The 12,876-nt window shown below is 38.0% G+C and overlaps 1 protein-coding gene across 1 annotated transcript; it reads right to left on the reverse strand.

Moving 5' to 3' along the window:
* Positions 1-166: 166 nt before the first annotated feature.
* Positions 167-5,854, reverse strand: SGO1 (shugoshin 1; the record flags this gene model as incomplete). Its single annotated transcript, XM_082755186.1, has 8 exons — positions 167-2,243; positions 2,470-2,641; positions 3,088-3,927; positions 4,460-4,611; positions 4,757-4,821; positions 5,052-5,159; positions 5,431-5,627; positions 5,719-5,854. The coding sequence occupies 8 exons, from the start codon at positions 5,852-5,854 to the stop codon at positions 2,105-2,107; spliced, it is 1,809 nt and encodes a 602-aa protein (XP_082611312.1). The 3' UTR covers positions 167-2,104.
* Between the last annotated feature and the right edge of the window lie 7,022 nt (positions 5,855-12,876).

The raw sequence follows: 12,876 nt of genomic DNA on the forward strand, positions 1-12,876 counted from the left end.
ATATGTACAAAACCCTACCTTATTTTGGTCTCTTTTTTTTTTCCCATTAGTTCTTCCATTATACACTCAAATAATTTCATAATGGAGCACAACCAAGCTGTAAGACTGCAATCAATGCATTTTCCACGCACCGTTGAAATTATTCCATAAGTTCATTGGGAGCATTTAACTGACTATGGTGTACCACACTGAGCTGGCAAAGTAGGGAAAGCTGTGAAGATTCCAAACATTGCAAGCAGTCCCATCTTCATGTTAATTGAGCTACAGTGCTGTTTTTCCAGTCTCCTTAACAACTCAAGCAATTCAGGGATTTATCTGTTCAAAAACTTTTTTCCCCCAAAGTCTGAATGCCCTTTGCTTAGTTTTTATCCACTAGAGCCTTTTATTACCAACATACAGTACACACAAAAGCAAACAGTCTGTTTTGAACTTGTACTTACCTACTGAGATCATTAGTTTAATCAGAGGGTATAATTTTGCATATTGTAATTAAAACCTGCACCTGTCTACAATTTGACAAACAATTAGAAAATGATTTTTTTTCTATCCAGTAAGATTTAGTCCTGTGCCATGTCAAAAAGTGTACGGTCCAGAGGGCAGAAAGTAGCATTCAAAAAAGGCATAATCTTTTTCTTAGGGACTTCCAGGAGTATTAGTTAACAGATTGGAGCTAGACTCAGAATCCTTCCTACAGTTGTGATTCCTCAAACTTACCCAAAAATAAATGTGTTTGCTTTGGGCTGTTCAGCCTATCACTTTTTTAATGCCTGATAAACAGCTGTTGCAGACATTTGCTAAAAAATAAAACAAAAAACCAAACACCACCTGACATTATTATTCTGCTTAAGTTTCGATAATGGCAATTTCAGAATGTCAATGGTAATGCCAAGAACTAGAATTTTAGAGTATCAGTAGGAGGTTAAATTTTAATTCTAGCCTCCAAAGGCTGTTTATTACTGGATGTTCTCAAAGTGGAAGTAGATGCAGCTTTTTTTTTTTTTAGAACTACTGTACCAGTCACCTAAAGTTACCAGTAAACCATTACGTTTTTATTATAGAAAAGAGCTCTTACACTTATTGAAGTAGGACAGGTGAGACAGGCAGTCTTGCAAAACAAATGAGCAACCTCTGTTTCTGTACTTCCCCATTTATTGTGAATGCAGTTTTCCTCTTTCTATGCATCCATTAACACTTCTGTTTCTGAAGTGTCAGTTTAAGTGCTATGCAACCTTGAAATCTTATTGGAGGGTTTCTAATAGTGTTTTTTCTAGCTCACTGCCAACTGTTTTGTACTAAGTGGTATCAGATGTGGCAGGTATTCCTCTTGTAAAGGCACTTGCGCATTAAGTCCAGAATTATGAAGCCCCTAACAGCAAAGAGGTCAAGAACTGTTTGCAGTTTACTTCCTCAGTCCCCACAACTGAGCAATCTTTACACCATTCACAGATAAGTTAACTAGATAGGAGCAAAGCAAGTTAAGTTTATGCTCATAGCTATGCCAGCCAACCCTAATTGATACTTTTGAGAGTCCTAGCTACATAATCAGATTACAACTGACAATCTTGCTTCTAATCACGCTTATACTGTGTAAGATGAGTAGTACCTTGGCTCACAGCATGCCCAAGCTGACTCTACTACCAACTATGGAAACCCTTCAAGAACAGCCAATTCTGACTTTCCAATAGAAATGCATTTATTATGAGCTTCAATATGAAACTACAACCATTACATAAATAATATCTGTACAAACGCGCTTATTAAAAAAAAAAGTTAGATCTTCAGTGCCTGAAGTTCACCTGTGCCAGCCAGTCAGATGAAGCCTATAAGTCATAAAATTTCACTCACCCATCTTTTCCGTCATGTTTCTGATAAAATCATAAATTTAGGATGTAGTTTCCTCCCCAAAGAGTTTACCTGGGGTAACTGAGGTGATTCCATTTAATGTCATGTCTCGTATGTCATTAAAAACAAAGTTATTGGATTAAAACCAAAAAACACTTTGTTCTATACTCTCACTAGATAACTAGGCATAATTGCATAGTATAATAGTTTCTTGGATGAAAGACTTCCTTTGTTCATAATTCTGTGAGCATGACAAGAAATCTCAACAACCAACAAATTTCTCATTGTATTTTGATAGAGATCTCTTCCTAATAGAGCATCTTCTAGAATCTTTTTTCTGCTTGAAAATTGGAGAATTCAGGAAATACACATCTGTAAATGGATCTCCTCTTCTAAGTTTCCTGTAAAAAAAAAAAAAAAAACACATAACTTCCCTCCTTTATTAAAAACATTATCTTCTAAGTAGTAAATTCAATGTTTCAATGTCACACAAACTATTTCACTATTACTAATCAGGACTTCTCTTTTAACGTTTTAATAAGAACTTACTTCCAATATTTAAGTAATTCTTTCAAACCCCTCATTTGATCATAAACTTGATATCATACTAGAAAGTAAGACACCTACCCTGAAATACTTGGTTCTTTATAGCTCCTAATAAGAGTACAGCTACGCTTGTGTTTTGGAGATGGTGGTCTTTCACCTTCAGGGATAATAGGTGCACTCCCAGTGCTAGGGAGCGATGAAGCAGTATTGGTAACATCACAGAGATGAGCACGAGACAGCTCAGAAGATTGCTCTGGAAAAAAAAAAAAAAAAAAAAAAGTGAGGCATACTATATCAATAGTTGCTCAAGACAACTCAGACAAACATGTCCTAAAAGGGAACGTCAATGGATGTACTAGATATGAAGCAACTCTCAGCTATAATTATTATCTCCATCCTTTTCATTTCTTTCAAATTATACTTTTGATCTTGCTTCCTCCCCCAGCTTCAATACATCTTGAAACACATCTGAAATACAGTATTGGCTAATTGTTGAGCAGTTTCTTAAAATAAATCTTTAATTCCTGCTTCAGTTGTGAGGAAAAAAAGGTAGAATGAACCAAACAAATTTTTTAATACATAGAAACAGCATAATGTTGCAAAAAGAAAAATGAAGAAAGCCTACCCCCCTACCAAAAAAAAAAGACACCACAATGATTTATATAAATGAAATAATTACAGAACACTTTCCATACTTACTAACAGACTTGTCACTTGATTTATTGCTTTCAGTCTCTTTTTCATTGTAGAGTTTCTGATCACGCTGTACCAAACATCTTTTAGACCTTGGCCTTACAGGGACTGGTGACATATCTGTCTTGTCCATTGAGCTTTTCCTTTTTTTGGATTTTTTATAAGGTACATAAAGGCTATCATTTAAATCTTCTTCACTGTCACTTGACTTGATGGTATTAGTTTCAGATGAATTTTCTTTGTTATCCACAACATCATCTGTGTCATTGACCTTATTTTGTCGAAAAGGTGTAACATGGACACTCTCTTCAAAATTGAAGTCATAAGCATCATTGGAGCCACCCAAGAAATCCAGTTTTACTTTGGAATTCTCTTTACCCTGTCTTTTCTTTTGTCTTGGTCTGGAAGTATTTTTAGTCCCTTCCACTTTTACCTTCTGATGCTTCTCTCTTACTAGTTGAGAGGCTTCTCTGCTTTTATATTTATGTTGCTTAAGATCAGCACCGTTGTCTGAATTGACTTTTGCAGTTTCAGAATCCAACTGCCTTAACACCAGCTCAGAATCTACCTCATTTACGTGAGAAATATCTGAATTTATGTTTTCTACAGTACATGTATACAGACTTTCAAGTCCAATTTCATCCTGTTTAGAAGGCATTCTTGTTGAATCAAGTGCTTCCAAGCAGCCCAAGACACCCATGCGAAGTTCATCTTGATTTCTCATCTTTGAACAGCGACGCCTGGTGGACACATTTTTTGTTAACATGGTACTAAATCCATCTCCATTTGAAGAATCACTTTCCAGCTCTGACACTATGTTGTCCACATCAAAATCAGATGTTTGCCCTTGTAATTGAAAGGGAAACCATATTAATAACGACTAATAATAATTTGTAGAATTTTTCCAAGTTCTAAATGTGCCAAAAATTAAGACCATCTTAGAATTTTCTCCAGAGATTTGATAAGTGATGTTTACTACAGCCTCCAGACAGAAAGCAGTTATACTACACTACACCAGGATTTTCCTTTAAACTGTTTTGTTTGGAGAGGTTATCCCCAGGTCATTTATTTTAAATGTTTTAATCTGTTAACAGTTGTTAATTTCTTAAATAACGCATGACTCAAGATTAATTTACCCCGATTAACAATTTGGTAGATAAATGAAATTAGATTGCATTACATTTTCAAATTGCTCCCCTATTGTTATGAGTCTTCATTCAAAAGATTTGCCAATTGCCAATATTAATACCTAAGCTTTACAACAAACGAAAATGATTTCACAATTACTTCAAAAGCAGTAATTCTGCTTTAAACTTACGTTTACACAATTTTCCCCTTTTTCTGAATAAAATAACGTCAGATGCTTTCATCTAATTACCTTTGTCTAGAGTTATTTTGACTGAAGAAATGGCATTGTCAGGTAACTGACGAGTATCTGTCACAGAATGAGCCGGCTCGTTTGTTTCACTATCAGCCATCATTCTACTTGGAAGTACTTGATCATCTCCGTCAGCACACTGTGGAAGCTCTCTAAAGAAAATACCAAAGGTGGTATTTACTGAATAGCAATATACTTTATAACAATATGAACTACTTCTATTATACTGTATTTCTGTAATAAGTTTACTGTAACAGGATTTTCAAATATAAATACATATCTGCAAAAGATACTTACACAGAACTTATTTTTCTTATGACACTGGAATTATTTTCAAGCACTGAAGAAAGCACTCTCTGGTTCTGTCAAGAAAATAAGTCTTACTGTAACTAAACAGCTGAAACAAGCTTGACCCATACCCACATCTTAGACAATAGACCAGTTACACACAGAAGGGCCAGAGAGACCCTTTGCTACTTTTATTTGTTTAGTGGCTGGCTAACACAAAACGCGGTGAAATCTCACATGCTCAGCTCCATCAAAACAGTAATAACTACCCCAATCATACAAATAGAGAGCAAGAGGTACTTACTACACCACCTATGGCACAGAAGTCCTTTGCTGGGCCAAGGAGATCAACTGACTCCAGTAAGTTCTTAGAAACTTTTGAGATTATCTCACTCAAGGCTGACAGCTTAGTCTAATGAACAACAACAACAAAAAAAGCTCACAACATCGTTGCTGTTAAATTTAGGTATTAACTACCAACGTAATATACTCTCAACAATATTATGAATAACTATAGATAACTGTATCAGAAGACACTTCTACTAGGTATCTTCAGCTTTGATTAAAAAAAAAAAAAAAGTTAATTTTTATGAAACACTTAAGTTCATAAAGATATCATTGGAATATCTGGTGCAAATTCTAGTGGTCAGCTTCACAGAATTATAAAATACTATTAAAAATACCTCAACAAGTTCTTGTGCTTGCTTGAAGTAAAGATTTCTTTGCAAGGCAAACATTCGAAACTTCAGATCTTGATACTCTTTCCTTAAATGAAGAATGGTAGTTTGGGCATCCCTCAGTTTGAGCTTTTCCTCTTGCAAAGCCTGAGCCAGAGCTTTGTTGTTTGCTTGGATGCTCTTCATTTGCACAGAGCTGTTGGCTACAAGGGAACAGTGCGTATTTCAACTTGGTTAAAAAAAATAAATAAATAAAAGAGAAAAACTATGAATTAGGATATTCAAGCATCTTACTTGGTCTTTTGCACTTTATAGTCGCGATCTGGCTAGTTTTACCCAACCTTATCCATTTCTGATTTCTCTTCTCTTTCATTCGTTCTTTTATGTCGCTCAGGCTGTCTTTGAAGGGCTTTTTCAAGCGTTCAGCCATCTTCTACCTTTAAAAACATAAAGGGCAACGAGCTCGCTCATTAAGCTAGTGCTCCGCAGCGCTCCCCAACGCCAACAGAAAAGGAACAGAGAAATACGAGTAAAACTTGAGGCGTTTTTAATCAGCACGGACACATAAGAGCCCCACAGTTGCGAAGGGCACCCAGAAGTGCCCCTTTGCCACCCGCTTTGGGCTGCGTGCCCACCGCCACGACGCCCCTCCGGCCTAGGAGCCGCACGATGCCCGCTCTGAGGCCGGCTGCGGGGAGCCTCAGCGCCTCAGAACCGGCCCCAGGGGGACGGGACGGGGGCCGAGGGGCCGCCTCCCCCCACAGAGGTGCCGGGCAGGGACCCCACACGCTCCCCCCATTCCCCCCAGCGGAGGCCGCGCCCCACTTGCCTGAGCCCGGCGCCAGCCGCCGCCGCCAACCGCCCGCTGGGTGACGAGAACAGCCCCGCGCGCGACCCGACCGTTAACGCCGCGTCCTCGGCGTTCAAACTGCAGCGCCGCGCTCTCCCATTGGCCGACGAGGCCGCTCGAAGCTCCGCCCCCTCCCTCCCGCGGCTCCCGCGGCTCGCGCAGCCGTTGCGGCCGTTGGCGCTGTGGGGGCTCGCGCCCGCTGTGGCCGCTGGGGGGCGCTCGGCGCTGAGGCGGCGGGCGGCGGGCGGTGGCGCTGCCCCGTGGGGTTGGGCTTCAACGGGGGCGGAACGCGAGGTGTTTAATAAACAGCCAAGCCAGGGGGGAAAGCTAGCGTTAGAGCTGTGCGTTTTACTTAAAGAAACTGTCTCTTGCACGTATTTTGCGCTCGCTGTTGAGGTGAGCCCTTCCCAGGCTTTCTGGGTCATGGTCCCCATCCCGGACACCACAGCTCGAAATGAAAGTACCGTAAGGGCTGCTGAGGAAAACCTCTTCTCAAAGACTTGTTTTATGAAAGGAACTGTTCAAAAAGAGCATCGATAAGATGGAAACCACCATAACATGAGATTTATGTGGGGAGAGGCCATTAAACGTAGCACAAAGTCTGCCCTAGGCTAGCAGCCTGACACGGATAGCAGCCTTCGCTAGGGAGCATCAGGCTTGAAGCCAGGTACGGGGATATATCACTTCTCCTGATCCACCTGATCAGGGGAGCATTTTCCTCAGCTGTGTCATTTTGCATAGACTGCACTGGCTGATTATACGCTTAAGCTCATTGAACATGGACTGCTGAACTTTGATTAAACTCACTCTATTATAGGAGAAAAATAAATCAGCTAAGCTGCAGCTTATTAACAGTGAAATAATTGGTGTTCTTGTATCTGAGAAATGAGCATTTCATAGCTCCTGCACTTTTTAAAAACAACCATTCTTGCCTACTTGATTTTATTCATTACTGTTTAGATGTAGTGTGGCAAACTGATTTCAAACTGGAAAAATTCTCATAGATTATGTCAAACCATAGTCCATGATGCACACACATAGCCTTTCCTACATCTTGGAAGATTTTATATTTTTTGTTTCTCCCACCTCATCTATGTAGTTTTTATATTAATGTAAATAAACTTTGCTCACCTTCCTCTCTTATTTCATCAATAGATACCAATAGAGTTGTGTTTGCATTTCCTGTCAGGAAAGAAGTTCCCCCTTTTGAGACAAAAGACTCATAATTTCTTTAGGAGTTAGCGTGAGAAGTTATTAGCAGGCTAAATGCCTTAGGCCCTCTTTTTGAGTTCATGGGGTCACACAAGGTCAGAACAATACAATTTTAGCTTCTCTTTACAATGTTTTTCTCCTTTCTTTCTGCTTGCTTAGTCTACCAAATACTTATCAACCTGTCCTTCCAGCCCCCAAGCAAACCTCCCAAAATTAAACAAAAGCTGTCATAGGCTTGGGGGAGAAATGTATCAAATATTGAAAATCACATAATAGAAATACTGGTTTTCTGATATTGTGCAATTAATCCCTCATCTATTTCCTACAGGCCTCTCACAGTTTTATGGGCAATAATTAGGCATACCTGCTCAACAGTGGCTAACAGCCTTATCAGGACCCTTGCAAGCAGCTCTCTCCAAGTGTTGGATGGAATTATCTCATTGAACTCAGCTTCCATTTTTTTTTTGTTGTTATTTGTTTGTTTTTCATATCAGCACCAACTAGTCTAACCAAAAGTAATTCCTTTTCCTACAAGCTTTGCTTCATGTATAGCTAAAACCTGTTTTGCATTTGCCCAACCAGCAATGCAAAGTGGTTTCCAACAATACTGGTAAGGTCTTTTAACAATTAGTCATTCATCTGCTTGGCACAAATACACTGACTGTGATTAAATGAACCATGCTTTGATTGAAAAAGAATGCTTTACTCATTGCTATCTACATTTGTTACTCTTGATTACTTATTCTTTTTTTTTTTTTTTCCTTGAGTATGCCTGTATCAAAATTAAAGAACCTCTCATCACTTTTTTTTTTCCCTATTGTATTTAATGTTACTTAAGCTTTTTACATTTATTTCAGAAACACTTAGAGATGTTTCTCCAGGTTCTCTCTTTTTATTTTTATTTATTTATTTATTTTAATGCCCAAATTACATATCCTGATAATCTGCTTTTAACTACTGCCAACGTATACTTATTTCTATATTATTCTCCAGTAATGTCTATTTTTATGAGATTATTGGCAGGTTGCACCCTCCATGTTTATTTCATAGTATTAATAGCATCAGTAGTGAATTTATGACACTCTAGTAGAGATTATTTTCTTGCTCAACTGATTCTTCTTGCTCTAAACAATTTCCTCTATGAAGACTGATGCTATGATTGATGTCAGCGATGCACTAGATTAGTTTAATTCTAGCGGATGTACTTATGTGGCAAAACAGCTGCTACTGTTACTAAAGTTGGTGCAAAATTAAAAGATGTTCTTTCATCTTAGCTTTACTGACTTACACTAAAAGGAAAGACTTATCTCATATATTTACAGCAAATTAAAGGAATCAGAGCTGTGATTCTGGCAGTGTTCTTGATGCATGTTGTCAGAGCTCAACTCTGAGTGTAGTGTTATATCCTGTCATACAAGACTTTTGTTAGTGATCTATGTAAAGGGCTCATACATAGTTGTCTTTACCATCTGAACAAGCAATTGGACATGAAATATCTTATACAATGTTAATTAGTTGCTTTTATTGCTACCTACATCGAAGTCTTCAAATAAAAGGAATCTTAACATTGTTAGTGGGTGCTTATGAGAGGTATAGATTATCCAGCCCTTGCTGGAAAACATCTTCAAAACTCCTATTGATTTCAGTAACAAGATAAAATGTATGTCTCTATAAGGACAGATGATTAGACTCCTCTTTTTGAGTCATTTTTAACTCAAAAATGACTCAACATCATTCTAATTGGTCATGTTGGGAATGACTGGAACTGAACAGCAGCCATGTTCTGTTGAGTGACAGCGAGATTTTGGAATGGAAACTACAATGTATGCAACACAGTACTGACTGGGAAGACAAAATATATATACAGTATGTTTTTATGTGTAACATAAAATTGATTAACACTGCAGTGTTCTCTGTTAAGACAACCTTTGAAGTGGCTCTCACATAGTGCTAGTACTTCCCTCCTTCAGATGGAGGGTGAACCCGATTAGAGGCACACAGCACTGTCATGCTTTCCATTACCTGTGGAGTTGTGGAGGATCATTTTAGCACCACTGGCTTCCTGACTCAGCTGTGTCCTCAAGTCTTGTGACTGGCACACTCCACCCATTCTTCTTCACAGCGCTTTTTTCCTTGATTGTCAGATGACTTCTTTGTGAAACGCCTTCACACTGTTCAGGTCTAATCAGTTTTGAGTAGGACATGTGTAGATATCATCAGCTCGAAAGTGTCGTGTAAGGAGTCTATTTAGTACGTGAGAGCGACACGCACCCACTGCTTCTCAAATCAGAATAAGCAGCAAACATTTTTTGAAGAAGCTGGCACAGACATATCTGAGCAAAAATTGAAAATTGTTATACTAAGAAGTTAGTTGTACTAACTTGACCAAGTTTGGGTGGAAATCCCATAGAAATAATGAGCCAAAATGATCTTGATGGCCAGCCATTTGATATTTATCCTTCAACAAGAATGAAAAGAATTACATGTCATCCAGGTGTCATCTTTTTTTTTTTTTTTTTTTTTTTTTAATATGTGTCCTAGTCTTCTATTATTTTCACATTTTAGAAGGATTTATCAAATTAGGCCCATACGGTGCTAAAATTCAAACCAATTCTATTTTGGAATATGTTGTTAGTAGTATATTGCTGATTCTGTCCAAAATATCCCTAACCATTTCCTAGTAAGAATTCTTGTATCTTTTTCTTTCTCTAAAATACTTTGCCCTACTTACATTTAAAACAGCATACAGTATGAGGAAAACAAGCATGAGTTAACTGAAGAGTGAGACAACATGTGTTTCATTAAGCTAAAATTAAGAAGCTATAAATCATCGTAGCTGTATTAATTATGTCAATGTCTTTTTGATGTACATATATATTCTAAAATGTTTTCAATTACTCATCAGTTTAATATAAATGAGGATGTGAAAGCTTAATAAGGATCTCAATCCATTTATGAGAGAGATTCCAGAGATGAAAATATATGCAATGATTATTATACGGGTCAGATACAACTGTCCCTTTTACTACAGACATAATTTGTATAAAAAAACTGTAATATATACTGGCCTGATTTGCCACAAAATCTTTACTTTCAGTGCCAGGGAAAATCCAGACTCCCAGATGGATGTCTTAATCCTGTTACAACAATGTAAGTAACAGCCTGAAATCTTGAAACACATTATATAATGAGCAAAGGAGGAATTACGAGGCGATAAGGTGTTCATCAACATTTAACATTTTCTCAATATTTCCTTTGAATATATGTCTTAATTTCATTTTGCCCCCTGTCAGTTGACTAGAACCCTGACTTTCTCTAGCATGCAGCAGTTGCAGAGCATGCAGTCAGAAACAACCACTCCCACCACAATTTCTCTACCCCCAAAACTTGTACCAATATCTGCCTGACATGAATGAAGCAAGACTTAGCACTGGTTCTGAGTTTCCAGGTATTTTTCAGGAAGTAAGCTTTTAAAAAATGTTTTCAAAGTTTTTTTTTTTTTTTTTTTTTTTTGTATATATTGAATGGAATATTGACTGACAAAACTGGTTTTCTTTATAGTGTTTGTATAAATATGTTGCTTTCCACTAATTATGACCCTTTTTTCCTTACCTGATGAATGATTAAATAGCTTAGATACACTAGTAGAGTGGTGACACAAAAAGACAAAGGCAAAAATTTGCTCTTATATGCAATTTGCATCTTGATTATGATGATGCTGTCTAACATAATGGAAAGAAACTCATTCCTGGATACAATAGAGTACCTTGGTGTAGCTTTTTTAATGCTAACACACTTGTCATAATCAGAGGTGAGTAATGTGTGCAGAACCCCTGGGTGCTGGTGAAGCAGAGTGCCACCAGCAGCCTGCTGCTGTATGCCTCTATCCCCTCCCTGGACTGTGATGTCAGTGGAAAGGATCTGGATTTATATGGGCAAACCTCGGATTAAAATTGATCTCTTTTAGCTTTCTCTTTAAACATGACTACTCTAGTAGACATCAAATGCAAGTATTTTTTTGAGGTCTGTAGCAATAGGTACTGTACAATCCTAAAGCCACTGAAAAACAAAATGAAGGACAAAAATAATTAAAAACATCACTGCATGTGCATTGACTACAGCACACTGTCATCAGGCGGGGAAAAATGTGTGGACAATCAGCTCTGTTTCTAGATCAGAATACTCAGTTAAGGAAGATTTTTATGAAGTGTGGAAAAGCAATTTTCCTTCCTGCTGGGGTTGTGTTGCTGCAGTCAGCTCTCAGAGGTTTGGTCATGGGTGAACGGTTTTCAAAGAGCAAATCATTGTTCGTAGGTAGAAGACATAGATATAGATTGACACTTTGTTCTCTCACAACAGGTCCCACACAAGCACTTTTTAATGACTTCCCTCCACCACAGAGAATAATGGGGAAAAGATTAGGCATAGTTTATAACTAAGGACATACAAGGAAGCAAATGTTGTTACCCAGTCAATTCAGGCCTGCTCTAGGTACTCTGCCCATATTAACATAAGAAGGTTTGTTTGTTTATTTATTATTTATTTATTTGTTTAAATTACTTAAGCAAATTTCTAGGAAATGCTGTGGGTAATATAAAACCAAAAGTAGAGGTGAAAAATTAATGGTCAGTGCTATAAACAAGCAATATACCCTAACCTTCATTTGGAGCTTCTGTTGATAATGTATCTCAGCCCATGCTAAGACTTTTTTTTTTTTTTTTTTTTTTTTTTTTGTAAAAATAAGGGACTTGAAAGACTAGCACTTGTGAGGTTGTGAGGATAAACATGAGTAATAACTATATGGCCAAAAGGACTTTACAAAGTTTTGCATTAAAATAGCTTATAAGTGTTGGGGCTGTTTTGGTTCTGCAGCTTAGCCTGCCAGTAACACTCTGATCTTTATTTAAAAGTTAAAGCAAATCTGTCACCAGAGAAAGCTGTAAGTGGCATGGCAGTGGTAAAGAGATGTGGAAAGGCAGCTGAACTGCAGCTGATGTGGACTTCAAACATGACATGATTTTTGACTGACAGAAAAGCTGAACAGTGGCAGAATTCTCCAAGCTCTCTTATCTTTGCACTTCTTTCTACTTCTGCCAATTTTAACCTCTCTACTTCTCTATCATTCTCTTACTTTGCAACTGTATTGTAGAGACCTGTATAACTGTATTATAGAGACCTGTAGAACTGTATTATTACAGTTTTTAATTCCCTTCAATGTCTTTTGTTGCTGTTGCTGTTATTTTTTCAGTATATTCTCTCCACTCAACTAAAAGAGAGGAGATGTTAGGAGAAAATTATTCACTCGGTGGTGAGGCACTGGCACAGGTTGCCCAGAGAAGCTGTGGATGCCCCATCCCTGGAGGTGTTCAGGGCCAGGTTGGGTGAGGCCC

Source organism: Aythya marila (assembly GCF_965140915.1).
Source record: "Aythya marila genome assembly, chromosome: 2".
Classification (NCBI taxonomy): domain Eukaryota; kingdom Metazoa; phylum Chordata; class Aves; order Anseriformes; family Anatidae; genus Aythya; species Aythya marila.